This window comes from Electrona antarctica (genome assembly GCF_951216825.1).
Source record: "Electrona antarctica genome assembly, chromosome: 15".
NCBI classification, from domain to species: domain Eukaryota; kingdom Metazoa; phylum Chordata; class Actinopteri; order Myctophiformes; family Myctophidae; genus Electrona; species Electrona antarctica.
The window spans coordinates 21762874-21786217 of record NC_136796.1 but is presented as its reverse complement, the minus strand read 5'-3'; the positions used below and the strand labels follow the sequence as shown (position 1 = coordinate 21786217).

Below are 23344 nucleotides of genomic sequence, written 5' to 3'. Positions count from 1 at the left end.
TCTCTCTCTCTCTCTCTCTCGTCTCTATTTACCTCCCACTGGCTGTCCTCAGACCTCCATTCATGTGTAATTCATTACACTGCTTCCTCCCCTGGGCTCACCCAACACACACACACACACACACACACACACACACACACACACACACACACACACACACACACACACACACACACACACACACACACACACACACACACACACACACACACACACACACACACCCACGGGTTAGTTAGCTGCTGCTACTCCCACCTGGGAATCATAGTTCTCTTCCCCAGGCTTATAGCTACAAAGTGCAGCTCATCCCAAATCATTTGTCGTGAGATATCGTTTGGAGAATAAGGCTGGTGTGTGTGAGTCTCAGTGCGTGTGTGCGTGTGTGTGCGTGTGTGTGTGCGTGCGTGCACTATTGCAGTGAGCTATTAGTAGAGTGACCCAGGAGAATGGTCCTTGTTTAGCAGAAGCATTGGCTTCCAGAGATACTAACTCACGTTGGCTATAACAAAAAAGGTTCATCGAAATACACTTTTTATGTCTGACTAAAAAGGTGACCTTATAATTAAGTGTGGTGCATGTGTACTGAGAGTGTACAAATGGACCCAAATAGACCCCATGTTGGACACTCCCACAGTTTAAGTAACACTCTGCATTTTTACAGTGTAGATTGCACGAACATTGTTTTATTTAGTTTTTTAGTTTTTTCAATGTGGGCTATTTTGGGACAGTGCGCATTAAAGTGTGTTCTGACTTTATTGAGACAGTATGGATGCTAAGAGGGAGGCAGTGTAAAGGAGAGAAAGGCTATTTCTGGTGGTTTTGGAAACGTTTCCTAAACTTAGTGTTGGCCTATATGGGACGATGATACGCCACTGAATATGCATTTGTGCTGCCATTTATTTAGCCTGTCAACCGGGCGGCCTGTCAACTTAACACTTTGCTTGAAACATTGTCCTCCCTTCATGTGGATATTGTCGCTGTCAGGCAGAAACCTCTTATCTCCGTTTATGATTTAGTTTTTTAATTAATACCCTACTTGATCATACTAGAGCGTCACACAAAAGCATCACAAGTAGCAAGCTTGAAGCTTTTGAGCTACGTTTGATGCTTTTGAATTGGAATGATGGAATCCTGAAAAGTAACAGTTTCGGAGATATGAGGTTTCCACCCGACAGAGACGATAATATGCAAACTTTACTCTTGCGGTTGCGGTAGACTTGCCATGTGGATTTATTGGACCTACCTATGTGTTACCACTTTCACACCTTATGTTTAACCACACCTACATACTGTATCTGCTGGTCTCACAATTATCACATAATTGCCTAATCGCAATAATCTTTTGAGATATCACAATTATTTTTGCATAATCGTGTTGAGAAAGGTTTCATGCATTTTTAAACATTTTCAAGAATAGTGGCAATAGACACAATAGACGAACTACAAAAAACAGGTTTTGAGTATAAAATATTAATAGCATATTTTGGGCATGATACATTATTTATCATCATTGTCGGTCATTTCGTTGTGAATTTATGTTTTTGTAACATCTGCCCTGTGCAAATTTTAAACAAAAAAAAGTGGTCCTTGGAGCACAGATCTCCGCCAGGTCAGGTATAGGTTATTGTGTGCCACAAAAGTTCGGAATTGTATCAGCCTCCTGGTGGCGCTTAAACAGGCATGGGAACTTTCATAGCAATCTGAGGCTGCGTTCATGATTTGAGGCATTTTGATCAAAACGGACCAAACCTGCAAACTTTGGAAGCCAATGTTAGCCAATCAGGATGGAATTATGAAAAATCTGACGGATCTTGTGATCTGATGGCCCACAGAAGACATTGTGTTGCAATGTGACACATTATTGTGGTTTGGCTATTTTTGGTGAAGGGATTTGCTGTTGAGGCAAAAAGTAGACCTATTGTATCATAAGAGCAAAGAATGACTATATTTCTGGGACAATGACAGGACTAGTTGTAAAACCTCCAAGATTCTGCCACTTGGAAATTACAGGGATGCTCACAAATGAAGTCATGTACTCGTATCCACTACTAAATAAATACATAAATACCACATTGTTAGTGTGAATATGGTGAATATGGTACAACTTGCAACTTGCAACATTATATACTGCGTGTGACTTATCCAAAATCTGACCTGTGGTGAATATTATTTTCATTTTTCGTTTTTCAGTTCTTTTTTCATTCTGGCATGATCTTAGCTATACCGGTATGCATATATTTACTCTATTTATTCAACTATCAGATTAAAAATAAAATAAAAACGCCAACAGACATGAATGAGTTGACTATTATGCCCCCGTCATCTGTTGCTTTTTATTAAACATTTGTATGTGTTGATTTGCACAACAGTAATCATTATCGTCGCTGTCGGGAGGAAACCACCTAACTCCATTTTTTATTTTTTACATACATCAATGCTATTGAATACCCTTTATGTCTGTGTGCTGGTTAAAACATGTAACCAATGGATTTTTTTTAAAGCACTTCAGACCAAACCTCTTAACTCCACTGGAGACTCAAACTGTCTGCTAAAGCAACTAACTCCACCACCTCTCCCACTCTCATTACTTGCATGGGAGGGGAAGAGGTGGTGGAGTTAGTTGCTTTAATTGATAATATATAAAGTCACAATACCAACTTTGATGCGGCAGTATTGCATTGTTGCAAAAGGCTTTCTTCATTTCCTGATAAATGTATATTTTTAGTTTTTTCATGAAACATTTTGGAGTTAGGAGGTTTCTCACCTATAGCAGAGATATACATTTACATAGTATACTACGTCTTGCCTAAAGATGACCATAGGGCTTGTACAAGAACCGCACATTTGATGCTTGTAAAGTTCATGGGGAGAAATTAATATTATCTGCCATCTCTGTCCAGGCCTGGTGCAATTTATACAGGTGGTTTGTCTGAGCAGTCTGTCCCTCAGCGGGGGACCAAGTGCAATCATCCAATTATACAATCCCCGGCCTCACTCCTTGTTGGGGTTCATCATTATCATTCAACCCCATTTGTATTTGTCTTTCACGTTTCATCACCATCTCCAAACAATTCACACATTGCATCATTATTGCCAGTGGTGTAAAGTAACTACGCACATTTACTCGAGTACCGTACCTGAGTAAACTTTTGAGGATGTTTACTTTAGTAGAGCATTTCCAATTTCCAATACTTACAGTGTAATGACATTCTTGGATGCAGGCGCAGGTTTCAAGGATGTTTAATAAATCCAGGCAAAGGTACAAGGGAATAGGCAAAAGTCGTAGTCAAAGGCAAAGTTAGAATAAGCAACAAACACTGACATAAAGAGTGGCTAGTGTCTAGTGCAGGCAAACAATACTGACTGAAGTGGAGTGGCAGAGGGGGTGATTATATAGGTGTGGACTAATGAGGAGCAGGTGTGTATAGTTAGTAGGTTGGAGATGATGATCTCCGGAAAGAGGGCATGGGCGTGGTCCTGACTACTGTACTTGAGTAAACTTTTGAGGATGTTTACTTTAGTAGAGCATTTCCAATCTTCTAAACTACTACTACTAAATCTCAGAGGCAAATGTTGTACTTTTTACTCTATACTTCTACAATCATTGACAACTAGTTACTAGTTAGTCCTATGCGTATACTTTGAAAATAGACGATCCACAAGCTCACAACGTGTCCCAAGACAACATGTTGTACATGTACTTAGTTACTTTCCACCACTGCACTTGCCTTGTGCCACTATACTGAGTGAGTCATCTACAGTCAGTGATTGGTTAATTTAGTCATTAAGCAAAGGGAATCCTGCTGAAATGGTTGGGTTAATTATTTCCCCATATGGTGGTGAGTCACTCCTGATCATTAATTGTTTAATTTGTTGAAAACCCCACTTGTGAATCGTTAAATCACCAGCTCAGTGATTGGAGAATGAGTCATCCATCCACTTTAATCTTACTCTATCTGAGTATTGAGCGCTTTACGGGATTTAAAGGAAGACTTCGCCCATTTTTTTATTGCAAAGGCCCTATACATACCTGGATAGTGACAGAGCAAACGGTGCGAAATTGCATCTGTGCATATTTCACATACTGTAAAACTATGCTGCATAATATTGGCTTTCTGTGTGGATGTTAAATCAATGAGAATTGCTGGGCTAATTAATCACTCAAAGTAAACTCCTGGTTTGTAAGGACTTTTATAAAAAATAAAAAAGATTAGATTTGAAGAAATCCTATAACAACATCATAAGGGTTCCCACACTTTTCAGACCACAACCTCCCAAAATAATCATTATTATATTGTATTTGAAATGGGGACCCCCAAAATAATCATATTTAACCTGCCATTAATCTGCCATTACCACGCCATCAAGGCCCGCCAAAAAAACTAGACCAGTGGCGGCCTTATGTTTCAATCGTTTCAATTGAAACGGGCCTCGAGCCTCCAGGGGCCTCCCGAATTTACATTTTTAATTATTAGTATTAGTATTATTAGTATTATTATTATTATTAGTAGTAGTAGTAGTAGTAATAGTAGTAGTAGTAGTGGTAGTGGTAGTAGTAGTAGTAGTAGTAGTATAGTAGTAGTAGTAGTAGTAGTAATATTGCACTGCATCGCAGCCTTCCAATCAGCCTCGTCAATTATTCAGCCTCATCCTGTACGTCCACTTACCACTAGTTGGCAGCAGCTAATAATCACTGCAGGTACTTGACCTGTCATGTCATGACCTGTGTTGTTTGTTTGTAATTGTTCCCACTTCCTGGTGTGTGCACTCACTGCACTAGCAGCGCTGAGAGTTGCGATTGCATCATTGTATAGCCTATGCTGCCTCCCAGTTATACCTTACACTTACAGTAATTCAAGACAAAAATAATTGTTTAATCAAGCTGCTTTTGTGTATTTTTCTACTTGGCTGTGCTGTATGCTGTTCATGCTTTGAAGTCCGATAATACACACTGATTCTTCTTTTTTTTTAAATAATAATAATTATGAATTATTAAAATTATGACGTCATGAACGGGGCCTCCCGCTCCTTAAGGCCGCCCCTGATAGACTAAAACTACGACTAAAACTTTTATTCAAAAGACTATGACTCAAACTAAATCAACATTTGCTGCCAAAGGTTGACGGTTGGCAACAGGAATGGGCTCTATGCACACACGCCATTTTGGAAAGAATTTGGGTCCCTTCAGGTGTTACCGTTAATACTAATGAAGGCTCTGTTCCATTCTGGTCAAACAGAGTCGGGGTGCTGCTATTGTGCGTGTTGGCTCACTGGAAACACTCTGCTACCCCAGTGGGTCTCAAAGTGCCCTTGAGTGGGTTTCAAATGGCCCTGTACGGTGTGTGACTCTGAGAGTGTACAAATGGAACCAAATGGTGCATTTGGTTCCATTTGTACACTCTCAGAGTTATGGGGGTCCTTGAAATTAAAAAAAGTTTGAGAACCAATGCACACTAAATGGAACAGAGCCTTACTAAGTATCATCGGTAACACCTGTGAAGGAAGTAGGGAAGCGGCCCGGAAGTAGGAAGAGTTAATCTGTGTGCATAGAGCCCATTGCCTCTGCCATAGACGTCTGAATGGGCGAACGCATAAAGGAACATTGTACAAGTGCTCTGGATGGAAGAGAGGCGCTGTGGAAACGCTGATCGTTCCTGACATTTTCAGCTGTAAGACAGATGTTTGTTTAAGCATAATTTGCCAATGCAAATGTCCCCAGCCGGGCCGCCTCGGTCTGAGGCCGTGATGTTTGGACTCGTCCGTGTCCCCGAAATGTTGGGACGTGCCGTGACTCATTGAAATCATCGGGGCTGACCTCGCGGGAAGCGCAGAATGTGTCACCATGCATCAAGTCTAGGCACGCGCATGTACAAATGCGCAAGTGTGCGCACACACACACACACACACACACGCACACGCACACGCACACACACACACACACACACACACACACACACACACACACACACACACACACACACGCACGTGCACGTATCACAGGCAATCTCACCACAAAAGAGACACACGCTCCTTGCCTAACGCTGTCTATTCGTGACTCTCCTGGAGGCTAATGTGTTTCAAATCCCTTTTTTCGTGGAGGTCATACCCCCTGCGTCACCTCACCTCGCAACTAAAGCTCATCCTTCCTTCCTTCCTTCCTTCCTTCCTTCCTTCCTAGCAAGCCCCCCTAGTTGGCACCTGCTGCAACCCCCACTGTCTGTGTTCAATGTTCATGTGTGTGCAGGTGCTGCATGTACTGCATGTTATATGAGTGTTGTTTTGTTGAGTGTTCATATGGTGTGTGTGCGTGCGTGCGTGCGTGCGTGCGTGCGTGCGTGCGTGCGTGCGTGCGTGCGTGCGTGCATGTCCAGGTCTACCTAATGTATATCGTCACTGTCGGACAGAAACCGCTGAATATCATATTCTAGGTTTTTGTGTTTTTTTCGTAAATGAACGCCCTACTTGATCACACCACAGCGTCACAACAAAAGCAGCAAAGGTAGCAGATCTATACAAGCTCGAAACGGTATGAGCTTGTCGACCTTTAATCCTGAAAAGTAACAGTTTGGGACATACTGTATATGAGGTTTCCCCCTGACAGAGATGATATGGTGTGTGTGTGTGTGTGCGTGCGCTAAGCTAACACAACACGGTGCAGAATGACAAAAGCCTGCATGTGTGTGTCTGGCGCATGTGTGCGGACGGGCGGGAGTCCACCTCTACCTAATGTATACGTGTAACAGGACCCCAGGTGGTCTGCTGTATTGTCTGGGCTGTCCTGAGGCGACCACAGGGTGTTTTACCATATATCAGATATGTGTAACACTGTGAGTGGTGACTCATGACTGGCAGAGAATCCACTCTGACACTGAGGCACTATATGTGCCTCATTACTGCAGCTCCTCCACAACGATGAGGTCATTCCTTCCTACTCTGTCTGTCTCCTTCTGCTCTCCGTCTCTCTGGCTCTCTCTCTCTGTCTCTGTATGTCTCTGTCTCTCTCTCTCTCTCTGTCTCAAGATTAACCCGAAAGTTGCAATTGAAAAATTGACTCCGTGATCTCACTGAGGCAGTTAAAAAAACGTGCTAGCTATTGTCTAAATTGTCATTGTTTTAATTATTCTGGTTTTCATACTCTGTCCTTTGCTTGTTTTTTCTTTTTCTTTTTTAGATTATATAACTCATTTTATGCAGCTGTTCTTATTTTCAATATTATTACACTGTTGTATTATACCTTTTGTAATCTCAGCATCATTAAACATGAGGGCTTTCCCTCAATGAATTTGAGAGAAATAGAATGAATGAATGAATGAATGAATGAACGAATGAACGAATGAATGAATGAATGAATGAATGAATGAATGAATACACGAACAAACAAACAAAAACAGTTTTTAGGTGTTTTTTTTGTTCTTCATGTTCAATACTTTGACTTTCCACTACATCTCAAAGGCAAATATTGTACTTTTGACTCTACAATTATTTGAAAACTTCAGTTTCTATACGATTTTGTTTATTATTAACAAAACAAATGATTTTCATACATTGTATACATTCTGCATAATTAGTACTACTTTTGACTTTTGGTACTTTAAGTGCATTATGATGGAAATACATTTGCACTTTTACTCGGGTAAATGTTCAATACTAGACCGATGTACGGCTGTATAGAGCAACGAGTCGGTAACGATGGAAGTTGGAGCCCCACCCGGCTATGCAATACCCGTTACCCGTGTCAGAGTACCAGTTCCACCCATCTGTCTGTGTCCATTATGCCCATGGAGATTTCTGTATCCGTCTGTAGGCGCGGCGGCTGTACTTTATTATACCTCATCTAAGCATTTAAAGTATGAGGTATAAAGTACAGCAGCCTTGTGTTCATACAACAGAAAGATTGGGTATTGGGTAAGACTGACGTTATGTATCTTTCAGGACCTTTCACTGCTTCGTCTCAACCATTACTCTATGGCTCTGGTTTCAGCCACCGCGAGTATTTTTTGACATTCCGTTTTTCTCCAAAGTTGAATGTTGCCACTACTGTTGGAGCAACCATAAACTACACAGGTTCATCCCGATGTTCTGGGCATCTTTGTAAAGTTAGTAAAAAGCAGGCAAAATAGTAACGTTTGTCTCTACCATTCAATGTAGTAGAAGACCTGCGAGTTTACACCGCAGATATGTCGCCTCCGCCTACAGGAAATACGTTCGCTGCGACCATGAGACCCGTTTCTGAATTCGTCTATAGGGGTGATCAGGTCCAGAGCTCGGGCAGAGGTATTTTGTGGCGGTTCTGGACAACTGTGGGTCCGACCGACTCGACACCGGGCACTGCACTCCCTGTGGGGGTGTGGAACGCGTGTCCAATTTTGAAGTCGGTGGCGCGAACGGTTCTCGAGTTACGTGGATTACAGACGTACGTACAGAGACTTGGTGCATTTATAGATATTATAGATAGATACCGAACTTTACTTGTAACAGACTATATTTGTACAACAGGGTACCGATACTTTTACTTAAGTGAAAAATGTGAGTAGTTCTTCTATCAGTGCCCCCAGCTCTGTCTTTCTTCTACACCTCTTCTTGGCGTCTCCTCCCAGATGGGGCTGTTCTTTCACTTCTCATTATGTCTGCTGTCTGGTTGCCACTCTGCTCTCCTCTCCTAGCTGTGCACTTGAAGAGTCACTGTTGTTCGTCAGGGACATTGGAAACCTTTGGCTTTCACATTAGCATTTTCCTGCGTACTAATGGCAAAATCAAAGCCAGCTTTTTAATGTTCCATTTTGCAAAAGCAAAGAAGAAAGAAAGAAAGAAAGAAAGAAAGAAAGAAAGAAAGAAAGAAAGAAAGAGGGTATCGAATTAATTAGAATTTAAGTATATCGATTAGAGTAAGTGTTTGAGTTTTTCCCTCCGCCCCTCTCCTCTCCTACTACTTTAGTAATTAAATAGTCTGCAATTAGATCAGAGTTGTATGCAATCCATAACTTTAACGATGGCCTGCCCTACAGTATCTGGGATTCAACCCCAGGTGCCCCAGCATGGTTGCCAAAATTTCTACTGCTGAGCTAATATAGAAAGCCTGTTGGGCAGAGGATATACAGAACAGCAGGGTTTCTCAAAGTGGGTGCTGTGACGCAAATCCATGGGTGGCTCAGAATACTTATATTTGGAATTTACCAATATCAGTTTAGACCCTCTAGTCTGGACTGAGTAAAACGGACTTCTGACTTGAGTCGCACTTTCATTGGTGCGTTCTATTTCAACTAAATCTCTTCACCAAAAATAGACAATCTACACGCATTGTTGTTTTCCTCGTGACGTACTGTATATGACAAAAGGTGCAATAAAGCAACTAATATGTCATTTAGGGGTGCCGTGGATGAAAAGGGTATTTACAGGGGTCAGGGGTGCCCCGAGACATAAATGTTTGACAACCAGTCCAGTACTGTACTGTAGTGTTTTGAGCAGGGCTCCTGCTCAAAACACTACAGACAAATCCCCGGCAAGACTTGGCCTCGTCCGTGGCATTTTGTTTTTTACACTACACCATTATACAGTATGTTCTTATTTTGTTCATAAGACCCAATCACTGAATGTCAGTCTCCGACAGAGAAATAGAGAAAAGCAGGGTTTAAATAGTCAAGTACACAGGTTAACTTGACTGACAATTAAGAGACCATTGGCTAAGAGGCTAACTTGGCTCTAATTGGTTAACCAACAGGACACAGGTGGAGAACTAAACTAATCACAAGGTAAAGTGACAAGACAGGAACAATTAATTAAGAGGGAAAGACTTGAAATAATACTTCAAAAATAAAAGGAACACAGCAAAACGAAAGTAGCCTACACAACAGAAAACAGAAAAACAGAAAAACTAACCTAAAATACAATAACAGAACATCTTCGAACACCTTGGTACAGTAGTACATTTTCAGCATCAACAATATATCAAAAAACGTTTTAGAAGACATTTTTTTAATTGGCCTCAGGTCTTAATGCGGGTAAATTCAGTTTCCTCTTTTAATAACTCACCTGTATCGCACAGCTTTTTTTATAAACTGTTGTAGTGTTTATCCAATTTGTTGATCGTTATTGTATTTTTATTGTCGTTATTGTAAAGCACTTTGTAAACTTGTTTTTGAAAAGTTGCTATATACATAATTATCCTTCTACCCTAATTGAAAAGGGGGAACCCTTTTCAATTAGGGTAGAATTAGGGTAGAATTAGTTGTTTCCGTGCTCTCTCTCCTCTTCAGCAGATGAGTTTGTTCAGCACCCAGGCTCTCCTCCATATCTTCATCTAAAGTGTGATTCTCTTCAACAGATGAGTTCGTTCAGCACCCGGGCTCTGACGCTGCTCTCCTCCATCTTCTAAAGTGTGTTGTTTCTCTTCAACAGATGAGTTCGTTCAGCACCCAGACTCTCCTCTATTAACCGTTTCCGTCCGTAGGACGTCGCCACACGTCCTAGGGGTCTCTGAATCGACGCGTACATACGACGTCCTCAGACGTCCTAGCGCATCCTCAATGATACGGGGCAAGATAATAATATTCTGAATTTTTTCCTTTTTTATTTTTCAGTTTGCCTTTCGGCTACCGTATGCTACACTCTCGGCTCGTGTTAGCTTACCGTTGACTTAGCTGTTAGCGCGGCAGAACGAATGACTCGTCTCTCCTAATCCAGGGCGCTCTCCGTGGTTTTGAACGGATCGATAGACTAGCGCTTCATTTCTGCTCCTCATCCGTCTCTCCCGCAAAATATGAACGCTTTTTGGATCATATATCATATAATTTAAAACTATAGGAATGTAAGCAAACTTTTTTGAGCGGATTGTTTCCGGGTCATGGGTTTCCGAGTAAAAGCGGCCAGGTCTTTCCGGCACCCCAGAGCTCCTATTTTGAAGGACTTCCGGCACTGATTGTGTTAAAGTGTATAGTTTCTCTTCAACAGATGAGTTCGTTCAGCACCCGGGCTCTCCTTTATTAAAGTGTGATTCTCTTCAACAGATGAGTTCGTTCAGCACCCGGGCTCTCCCTTATTAAAGTGTGATTCTCTTCAACAGATGAGTTCGTTCAGCACCCGGGCTCTCCTTTATTAAAGTGTGATTCTCTTCAACAGATGAGTTCGTTCAGCACCCGGGCTCTCCCTTATTAAAGTGTGATTCTCTTCAACAGATGAGTTCGTTCAGCACCCGGGCTCTGACGCTGCTCTCCTCAGTCTTCGGGGCGTGCGGGCTGCTGCTGGTGGGCGTGGCCGTGTCCACCGACTACTGGCTGTTGATGGAGGAAGGCATCGTGCTGCAGCAGAACCAGACCATGGAGGTCAAGATGTCGCTGCACGCCGGCCTCTGGAGGGTCTGCTTCGTGGCAGGTCAGTCACCAGACCACCTTCACCCCCCCACCCCCCCCCCCCCCCCCTTTTCCCTTTTTTTGAGGGGTGCTATATTCGGCTTTTACTGTAGATTTTTGTCTTACACAAAAATGTTATTCCCATTGACAGTGAATGGAGAATTTACATCATATGTGTCTGAGCAAATCGGCATGTTACGTCATGATGATGTGCGATGATAAGAGCGCCCCTCACTTCACACGGGTGTGATTTGTTTTCTTTTTTAAGGGCCGGTAACATGGCTTTTGAAAGGGCGTCATATGGCAACCAAGTCAATGGACTTTTAATGTTTATTTAGAGCACTTTTAACAAAAATCTTTTTCCAGCCAAGTCCATGGAATGTTTGTTGAGGGCACTAAATGACGACGTGAGATGTCATAAGGCCGATAAATACATCTTGTGACTGGTTTTGTTTTGTACAATAACACACTGCATTCATGTCTCATAACATGGCAGTGAATCTGAAATCACATGGCAGCCACAGCCCACAGTGCATGGGTTCATGCTTCACACATCACATGAGTGTGATTTTTTTTTTTACTAGATGTTTGAACATCTACAGAAATTGCTAATATTTTAAATGTCCAGTCCAGTCCTCTTCCAACCGACCCCTCCACCATGCAGTGGTCATTTACGTATAGGCCACTTGCATGCTTCCAAAGAATGACCATTCTTCTCTCCTCCAGTTAGTTGTATTGGTTTCTCCTCTTTGAGATGCAGTAGAGTGTCATGGAGGAGGCCATGGACAAGGCCTCCAGAGCCATGACGCCGCCGATCACTGACAGAGGCAGAACCTTGTTCTCCTCAATCAGTGCCACTGCTTCAGGGCCCAGGAGGTCGGGCAGCTTCCCAGGGAACCCCAGGACAAGCGTCACTCCAGCCACCTGTGCCATGATCGCCATCAACGCCACGATGACGAACAGAAGCCGCAGACACCTGCTGTCTTTGGCAGCGGCACAGCATCCCAGGAGGCCGACGAGGACCAGGGCTGGCCCCGCAGCCATCAGCACATTGCTCAGGAACTGCTCCAGTTGCACATCCCCGATTTGACCTCCCGGGATGGAGGATGGAGACACCTTCATCCAGACGCCTGCGACCAGGCCGGCAGCGCCAGCCGCGAAGAGGTCGCCGCTGAAGACAAACATGAAGATTCTGAGGAGGAACTTAAAACATTCCATTTTTGGTTCTGCTTGCTTTCTCTACTGATGTGATGTTTCCAATGTGGACACTCGGAGGGTGTATATCCATCTGCTTGCGTTTCTGAAACCACACAGCTTTTTTACACTTGCACTTGTCATCATGATGATGATGTCACGATGAGTCAGCCAAGTCCAAATATGGAGACCATGTATTGTGTCAACAGTGGTGGTAACCATGCCAACATGGACTCACACAATCTGACATACTGAGTAACCATGGCAACCCGGATGTCGATGTCATAGTATACTGACATCAGTGACCTAGACTCCATATATGGCCATGCCTCACACACACTCCCAGTATATGGGAGTCCATATGGGTCCATATGGGGGCTTTAATGCCCATATATATGGAGACAAATGTCTGTGACGATGTGATGTGAGACGTCATGTCACTGTGGCCAATAAATACATCTTGTGACTGATTTTGTTTTATATAATATGCATTCATGTCTCGTATAGTGAATCTGCATTCATGAATGAAAGTGACTCTGCCACATAATGTGCAGGCTTATAAAAGTGTAAATGCTCCATTTCAACATTACCAGGCACCCCTTACTGAATGTCAAGTCTCCAGGTTTTGTTCATGATATGTATGACGCATTAAGGCTCTTGCACATACACATAAGACTACGTTTTTTCCAATGGAAATATCCCAAAAAAACAGGGTTGTATTATAATCGGGGACTATACTATTTGACATTCAATGTTCTTTTTCCACAAATTAATCTTGAAAAATGGGGGTCGTCTTATAGTCAGAGTTGTCTTATATTCGGCACAATACGGTAGGAGTCCAACTAGTAGGCTACTAGTTCTGTGTACAAATGGAACCAAATGGATGCGTAAGGGTCCATTTGGTTCCATTTGTTAGCAGTCTAACACTAAGTATGTTATACTGTAGATTGGGTCCCCAACGACTAGAAATAATCACACTTGTGTGAAGTGAGCGGTGCCTTTCATCACAATGACAACGTCTGATGATGTCAACAACATGATGTCATGGACATTTCGTGCTCAAACGGACAGACAGAGGCAAAACTGTACATTAGAGCGGCTGGTCCGCTCAAAAAAATCTAATGGAGCTCTGTGGCCTAATGCATAGCAAATTGGGAATAATGTCCTTGAAATAAAAAAGTAGCTTAGATTACTTTAAAATGCAACCAGCAGGGGGTGGTGCCCTGACAGAGTGACCACCAGAGCACATGATGTGAAATGATCTCAGGAGGAATACATCCTAAGAATACCTATAAATAATCCAGCATTCACAGAATACCTATAGAGTGTACAAATGTACGAGTAAGTGCTTCAAGGAATGTGTCACATTCAAACATGTGTGGGGTCATTCTAACAGTAACATCTACTCAAGCTTGAATCAGTATTTAGAAGGGGAAAAAAATCACACCCGTGTGAAGTGAGGGGCGCTCTTATCATCTTACAACATCAATTACAACATAATGTTTGTTTAAGCAGCGGGTGCTAATGTTTGTTTTAGTCCTCAAAACAAACGAATTCCATACTAAAAGGCTTTCTTACCTTTCTTTGTAGTTGTTACGTCCCCACCAAAGAGGTCCAGGTGTTATTTTGTGCAAAAGCTCCTTATTGGCTATTTCCCCTACCATAAGCCCTAAATTAATTGCATTGAATGGGAATTGAATGGGGCTATGGGGTGTTGTGCTAATTCGCTTATTTCCATCTCTTTTTTTTTGTATATATCCTCTCTTCATAATGTAAATAATATCCCAAGCGGCACACTTTACTACTTATTTCGATGGAAATAAGCGAATTAGCACAACACCCCATAGCCCCATTCAATTCCCATTCAATGCAATGCAATTCATTGAGGGCTTATGGTAGGGGAAATAGCCAATAAGGAGTTTTTGCACAAAAAAAACCCTGGACCTCTTTGGTGGGGACGTAACGACTACAAAGAAAGGTAAGAAAGCCTTCTAGCATGGAATTCTCCTTTAAACAAGCATCGTTGAAAGACGAACATTAAAGCTGTATATAGGAGGGCCCTCAAAAACATTAAAGCTGTATATAGATGGGGCTGCGCCCCTCAAAAATCAGACCTGTCTGAAGTGAGTGGTACTGTACTGTACTGTACTGTACTGTACTGTACTGTACTGTACTGTACTGTACTGTACTGTACTGTACTGTACTGTACTGTACTGTACTGTACAATCCCTCCTCCCTGGCCTGTGTGTGTCTGTGTGTTAGGCTGTGCAACAGTGACACTTTGGTGCAGGTGAACAAACGCTATAATGCTATTTTCGTGCTCGGACACAGCCAGGGTCACAGGGACAGACCCAGGGACACAGTCAGGGACACAGGGACAGACCCAGGGACACAGGGACAGACCCAGGGACACAGCCAGGGACACAGCCAGGGACACAGGGACACAGCCAGGGACAGACCCATGGACACAGCCACACACATAGCTCACTATAGTGGTTGCACCTCTCAAAAATGTATCAAACACGCCCGCTTCCTACAAACCCATTTTAACTTTGAATGCCATTTTAACACCCATCCTTGGTTCTGGTGACTTATAATGTCCTAATGTGTGAGGGGGCCGTGTGATTTTCAATCTATTTCTTATATCTTTGGGGGGAAATTATTATTTTTGAAGTTACAATGGGTTTGTACAGGCAGGGGCAGTGTCTGATAAAATTAATATCAAATATCTAATAAATACGGAATCAAGCAACTTAAAAAACTGTCTGGGGTGTTCACAAAAGCCTGAGTAGATGATAAAATGACCTCAAACACGTTTGAAAGTGAAATATCCCTTTAAGTGGTTAATTCGTCTCTCACTTCTCTGCAGGTTGTTTCATCATTTGCATAAATCACAGACACCCCCCTCCTACACCCCCCCCCCCCCCACACACCCCATTGCGCACACACACACACACACACACACACACACACACACACACACACACACACACACACACACACACACACACACACACACACACACACACACACACACACACACACACACACACACACAGCAGGAACGACTCTGGTTAATATTCTATCTGGTCTTTGTAGTAGCGATGATGATGCGATGTGCTCCTGGGAGGGCAGCCATGCTTCCTACTACTGTCTGACAGGCGGATGCAGCGGGTGAAAGGGCAGGCGATGCTGGTGGCATCTGGAACTGTTCTCTCTGAATACTTTGCATGTGTGCGCGCGTGTGTGTGTCGGGAGAGAGAGAGAGAGAGAGAGATTATGTTTGCATGGAAGCTAGGGAGAGAGCAAATGTGTGCGAGTTTCGTCGATTAAAACTGACAAATTAACAATTTTGTGGACTACCTTTTTTCACTGACGAAAACTAAATAAAAACTAAGCTATGATGACTAAAACTATGACTAAATATACTAAAATAATATACTTGACAATTTCGACAAATACAAATTTTTGACTAGTAAAATGTTAGGGAGAGAAGAGATACAGTAGAACAAAAAGACAAGTAAGTTTATGTTTGGTTGGCTCTGGTGTCGCGCTCATGCAATCAAGTGTAAAATATGTGACGCCGCAAGGCCCGCCAAAATTTTGTTGACAAAAGAAAAAATGCTGCCACACTAGAACTCTAGTGTGGCAATGGGGGCAGTGTCTTGAGTGTACAGGGTTTGATGAGGGCTCAGGTAGGGCCGGGCCTTAATTTTCGGGCCAGTTGACAACTCTAGTTTTCCTCAACTCCCGGGCGCGGCTGCACTAATAACTTTGGGGCAGGCCCGTCTAGAGTTTAAATGGACAGGTATCAGTCAAAAGGGAGACATCGAAGAGGAAGGATGGATAGGGAAGGATCAACATATGGAATGTCAGAACAGGTCAGCTCCACATATGGAGATCAAAGGGCTTGAGGTTTGAGGTCAGATGTACAGTTGCTGGCCAATATTGATGACATCAGGGATCTCCATATATGGGCATTCCCATATATGTACTTAATATTGATGACATCAAGGATCTCCATCCCTGATGATGTCATGTGATGTCACAAGGCATGACCATCCTGGGGTGACCAACCAACCAACCAACCAAACAACTGACTGACTGACTGACTGACTGACTGACTGACTGACGGGAAATGCACAATTTCATAGTAAATGCGACCTGCAGCAATAATTGAATATCCCATGCCATTTTTCAATTATAGTGAAAAGCAAAATTGCAATGCGATGCATTGTGAACTTCTACATTTGTGATGTTCCCTATAATTTGGAGCAATTTAGAACAATGAGTTGCATTTTTTCGGAAGGTTTTCAGAAATACAATGAAATGAAAAAGAACTTCCGCACAACCAGTTAAAGTTTAATAGCATGGCCAACAAACAGTAGGTGGAATCAACAATAAAAACTGCCAGCACATTCAAGAGAAATTATATAATAAGGAGCAACGTTTCGGTCATGTAGCCCACTAGCCCTAGACCTTCCTCAGCTTCTGCCGATTCATAGTTGCAAGATGTCATCCTTGTCAACATGCATGTCATCCCATTTTATTTGTTATCGGATATAAATGTCTGTCTGTCTTGTCTGTTTTGTGAATCTGTCTGTTCTCGTCTGTCTCGTTCTCCTCCGCCGCTGTTTTTTTAACCGTGCTTGTGTTTCTTCCGTTGATTTATTTTCCTTTCATCAAATCTATTACGTTTCCTACTGTACAGCTTCAGTGTGTGTGTGTGTGTGTGTGTGTGTGTGTGTGTGTGTGTGTGTGTGTGTGTGTGTGTGTGTGTGTGTGTGTGTGTGTGAGCGTCCTTCACTGTCATAAGTAGCATTTGAAGCCTCTGTCCTTTTCTTTTATTGTAGGAGAGAATGTGCTAATGTCTCGTCGTTCACAGCAAAGTCCTGAAATGAAATGGACGGCCAGGACCTCATGGGTGCATTTTCACACCGATTTCTGTTTAGTTACGCATCATGTCTCGCAGCAAATACAGCCAATCTACAAGCTCATGGCCTGCCACGGCACGACACGCTGTGCGCTTGCATCGGCTATTTTCGGTGGCGAGACACGTGGCACGCATGCAACTAAGTATACATCAGGTGTCAGGATTGGCTGTGTACAGTGTCACCTTCATTGAGGTTAATGGGAAGTCTAAACTTAATGTCTTTGTCTCTCTGTCTGGCTCTCTTTGACTTTTCCATCCTCTCTCTTTTTTCTCTCGTGTCTATGTTTATCTGTCCCACCTTCCCCCTCGCTCTCAGTCTCTGCCTGTCTTGGACTATATCTCACGCGTTTATCTCCATCTTTCCCTTTCCTGCAATCTGTCTCTGTCGTTTCTCCCCCACCCGCCCTGGGGGGGCTGGTTGCTCTCTCAGTCTCCCTGTCACTGTCCATCTCTACTCTCCCTCTGTTTTACTCTTTATCACTGACTCTCCGATGGCCCTCGAGGTGTGGCGAGACATTGTAAGCTTTATATATCGGGGCTATTCTCAGTGAAGAGATTTTGGTTTAGAGGAGGGGTGAAAAGACGCGGACCAAGTATAGAGCTCTGGGGGAATCCAGTCAACGGAGGGTTTAAATGGTTAATTCAAAGCTTGCTTCGTGTTTAATTAAATAGAAATACCTTTCTTAATTAGCCCATCTGTCTTTGTTATTACTTTCCAACCACCAACCCCCCCCCCCCCCCCCCCCCCCCTCCCCTCTCTCTCTCTCTTGTGTGGTCTTATGGTTTGAATAGAATAGTCTGATGTTGTTGCAGTTGTTCTGGTTAGTTTTCATTTGGTTAGTTGTATGTCTATTTTGATTAGTGGTAGGTTTATATGTTGTATAATATAATATAATTTCACTAGTGCATTAATTCCTGTTTCAAACGGCCATGGGGCGTTATTTAATAAAGTTATTTAATAAATCTCTCTATCTCTCTCCTCTCTCTCGTCCCCTCAGGTGCAGAGAACGGGAGGTGTGTGGCGTCCGAGTATTTCGCGGCAGATACGGAAATTGAGATCACCACAGAGAACACTGCCAACATACTCAGTGAGAACAGCGCATGCACACACACACACACACACACACACACACACACACACACACACACACACACACACACACACACACACACACACACACACACACGTCACAAGTCTACATCATTAATGAAGATGACACAGCCTAATACTCGTACCGTGATGTTAGTGGCTATCAGTGCTGGTGTCGATGCCACTGTAGATTGCGATGAAGCCCATTTGCAGGACCACATATCTCGCCAGCACTGGGCCATGTGAGGCCTGGGTCAGCAGGCGGAGTCTTCGCTGGTGCCACACACTCCTCAAGGTGTGTGACCCCAGTGTGGCACCACCGCCAGGTCCATTTCAGCTGATCTGTATACAACACATTTTAACCACCAAGGCCTTGCTGGCTTGACAGAAACTGTCCATGAAGCACCTCGTTGCGGTTAGTTTTGCAGGAGGAACCACATCCAACATCGAGACGAGAAACCAATAACCAGGAATCCGTTCCATCTCATTTAGAACCGTTTCCGGACCTGTTTGTTATCACGCTGTCAGAGCTGGTATGTGGACTTCACGTCTGCTGTACAATTACAATACCGGTGGTTCTCAAACCCGCTGCGGACACTGCGGGCGCTGGGGGCGTGTTCTCTGCTCCGCGTCATCAGTGCCCATACCCGAGGCGGGGTTGGCGAAAGGGCCTTTCTGTGTGGAGTTTGCATGTTCTCCCCGTGTCCCCTAGAGTAGGTACCCTAAAAAAACATGCAGTAATACTGGTCTCTAAACTACCTCCCTCTAGTCAGCCGGGGCGCCTGATGGAGGGGCAAGGAACTGGTCTGAATAACGTGTTCCTTCCACGCGCTACATCCGTCCGGGGAAACTCTCCCCTGTCAGGTGAAAAGAAGCAGCTTGGACTCCTCATGCATAGAAGGAAGCATGAGGTCAGTCCGCTGCACCCCCAGGTTGGCAGAGGAAGTGTAGCGCCCAGGATTACATTACTATAGATAAGACACTGGGTGAAAAAATGGGTTGCAAAATAGTGGCAAAATATATATATATTTAGAGGAGTTATAGACATGTAAGGGTCCATTTGGATTTTTGGAACCCCGTATAGGAATTGCTAAAGGGAACCGTTAGGGAATTGTGCCGTTAAGAGGGAATCGTTAAGGAACCAGAATCGTTAAAATCCTTTTTAAAAGGTTTTAGTGGCGGTATATGGCAGCCAGGCATCCAGGCAGACCCACCCACCAGACTGTCCTCTGCACTGGGGTCGTGCCTCCATTCTAATGGACTCCATGGAGCTAATGGAGTGCGTTGGGCGATGTTCGGCATGGGAAACTCAGTCCTGCTAAGCCAGGTGATGCAATGATTGATGTGTCGGAGTCCTTTGGTGTCAAATGCATCAAGGTAGTCCCGTTGCTTATGACCCATAAAGCAACACACACACACGCACGCATGTACACACGCACGCCAACGCACGCACGCACGCACGCACGCACGCACGCACGCACGCACGCACGCACGCACGCACGCACACAGCCCTGTGGACAGCGACAGCGTTGGTGTTCTTAAATGTTTGTTTTCAAAGACACGAGGTCTACCAAAGGCAGAGGAGGCTAGCTTGATGCGGGCCTGGTTGCCATCATCGATTATCCACGCGGTATGTTAATATACTGCCGAGGTAGCAACAACCTTCAGGGTTGCTGTCGATGCTGACTTCTGGAAGGATACTGGAAGGACAGGCGGACGCTTGGAGACCTCTGCTGAATGATGATTTCAGTTTTTTATTTTGTTTTTTTTGGGGTGGGGGGGGGGGGGGGGGGGGGGGTAAATCGTGAGACTGAGTGGTAAAAAGAAGACATGATATCCAGTTCATGCAGCATGGCAGCTGCAGGCAAAGATGTGCGCAGTTATCTGCATATTGCAGCTCTTGGATGTTGCTGACCAGCCAGGGGTCTTAACCTTTGCCTCTTACAGCGTCTGATGTTAAAAGCTGCCATCAAGGCCAATATAGGGTTGTGATCAGAACCGGAGGAACCAGATCCAGCACTGAGGAACCGGAGGAATTGGTTCTATCACATTTGGAACCGTTTCAAGAACCAGTTTTATGGATCCATATGGGTTCATTTGGTTCCATTTGTACACTCAGAGTTCCAGACTTCTAAGGGTCCATTTGGAACCCCTATAATAATCGTTAAACAAACTGCTAAGGAATTGGACAGTTCAGAGGGAATCGTTAAGGAACCGGAATCGTTAAAAAACTAAAGGATTCCAACCCAAGACAGAAGGTAGGTTTGAATGCCACCATCGCTCCACTGATAGACTGGTGGAAAAGGTGGAATATCACAGGACTCAACATCCCTGCATCACCCCGAACACAGAGTATGAGTAGGACTGCTGACCTCCAACAAACAAGTACACAAGCCTGCATTACTCCGCCGGTAATCAAATTATTGGCTTAGGAATGCGACAAAAAAGGAACAAAAAAACTCTCCATGAATTCGGGGGAGGGGGGGGGGGGGGTTGCGATGTCATCGCGTTTCGATGATTGCGTGAATGATCTACGTTTTTTATGTTTTTTCCCCAGACAATACCCCCCCCCCCTCAGGTTCAGTAATGTATATTCCGTAGTTCCGTAGTTTGTGCTCTCAGCTTCATTGTAAATTAACTCAAGGAGTACATTGTTTAATACAATTATAGATAACTAACTATGCAAGTTATAATGTGTAAATATTTTTCAACCATTAACAATGTAGACATTCAAACTTCTTTCATCACAGTATATTGTGCAGAACTGCAGTCTCCTGGTATTCTGCGACTCTTACAATGATTCATAATGTTGACACTAACACTATGAATTCCTTTGGAACTCAAGCGTCTGAGCACTTGAGCAGGGTGCAGTATAATGTGTTTCTTTGGGACCGCACTGGAGGGAAATGCCATTTTATCTTCCTTGCACTGTTTAAGAAACATCCTCTGAGTCCGGTCGACTCAGCCATGAAGGAACAGTTGATCTGCCAGTGCCAGGAGCTTTTACTGAATAAAACATGGATTTGTACACTTGCCACTTAGCACATTTGCTTCTGTTTGAATAGATTAAAGGTTAACCCATTGAAAACTGTGAAAATAGGAGAAGGCAGTTTGTGGGCAGAAACCTCTTAACTCCATATTCAAACTTTTTTCTTAAATTAACTTCTTGATCATAATACAGCATCACACAAAAGCATCAAAAGTAGCAGATCCGCAAGCTCAAATGCGCTGGGTTTCAAGCTTGTCGAGCTGATACTTTTGCTATTTTTGAAGTTGAATCCTGAAATGTCCAACCGTTTTGATTTCTCCACCCGACAGAAATGATTTGCAGAATTGGCCTCATGTCTTAATGGCTTAATATGTCGCCCGTCTCTAAAAAAAAACCCCACACAACATACATGGAGACCTGGTATTCTAATCATTTGAATCGTAAAGAAAATCCTTTGTATACCTTTGTAAATGTCAGACACAGAACTGTGGTCTCTTTCCTCATGGGTGCACGGTTGTATTATTGTGTGGCGGTAAAGGGCAGCGCTGCAGTTTAGAAAGGAGTAGGGAACTAAAACCTACAGTAATACATGTAGGCTACGGAAAAAGTATCAAGCAATATGTCGCTTGATTAAAAGCGACAGAGATTGTTTAACTGAACAAATGTTGATTTGACAACGCATTCTCACTCCCAAGAGGTAAAATGGGTGACTTCTTAGAAGTCAAACGTTGACTGGGAGGGGTCAAATAAAGCACATATTGACTAGGGGGTAATGGGTTACGATTCTGTGTTGGTGTTGGTGTGTTGGACCCAAGTGCAGAACTACACAGGCAGGCAGACAAGACAAGTTCATTGATGATTTCACTAGTAAGAGACCATACCTCTACTTAAGTTTAACAGTTTAATGAAACATAATGAGATGAATGTGGAACGGGGTGAGGAACCCAAGGTAGGGCGAGACTCAGGGTGGGGGCGTAGTCTGTGGAGCTGACAGGCATCGTTGCTCTGCGATGAGCGGTTGGTCGTCTCTGCTCCGTCACTGCCCCCCTGGATTCCTAGACAATCGAAGCGGAAGGAGGAGGTTGGGGTGAAGGAGGATGGCACATTTGAAGAATAGCGAAAATAGCCGATCTACAAGCGCAGTACTCACAACCCATGTTTGGTCTGTCATGAAGCAGAACAAACAAGTTGGTAGAGAGATTGCATTTATACTGTGGTGAATGCATCAGGGATTGGCTGTGGTGAGAGGAGGCAGGTGTAGTGGATACAGGTGATTGTGAATGGGGAGTTGCCGTTGAGTGAAGGCGGGAGGTGATTGAGAACAGAGTGACAGCTAAGCAGAGGGTGGTATCTACTCCTGAAACTACAACTACCTTTATTATCAAACTCTCGATACAAGCTGGCAATAAAGCAGGACAGGACACACCATGACAACAACTATAAACTGGCAAGGGAACACTGAATTGGGAGGTTTAAATACACAGAGAATATAGACACGGGTAAAACATAACTACAATCAACACATGATTGGCTGAGACTAAACAAGACACAGGTGAAATACAATTGCAGAGACAAGACAGGTAGCAACAAGAGGAGACAGGAAACACTAGGAATATAACTACACAATAAAAGTACACAATTCTTGACATTCTGCACGGCAAGGGCACCCACGTCCGGGCAAACGTTTGACGTTTGGTCCCATTTGTCCCAAGACGTCACAATGTGCATTGTGGCGAGTGAGAGTGTGTCGAGTTCAATGTGAAATGCCTTCCTCCCTTCACCTCTCTCTTCCT

The 23344-nt window shown here is 43.6% G+C and overlaps 1 protein-coding gene across 1 annotated transcript in view; it reads left to right on the top strand.

Annotated features, from left to right (window-relative positions):
- Window positions 1-11171: 11171 nt before the first annotated feature.
- Window positions 11172-23344, top strand: part of LOC306937985 (voltage-dependent calcium channel gamma-7 subunit-like) — a gene marked incomplete at both ends in the record, with an annotated part of 29821 nt that continues 17648 nt past the window's right edge. The window contains 2 exons of the mRNA XM_079522007.1: window positions 11172-11367; window positions 18471-18560. Coding sequence (XP_079378133.1) covers window positions 11172-11367; window positions 18471-18560 — 286 coding nt within the window. The remainder of the gene's footprint in view (window positions 11368-18470; window positions 18561-23344) is intronic.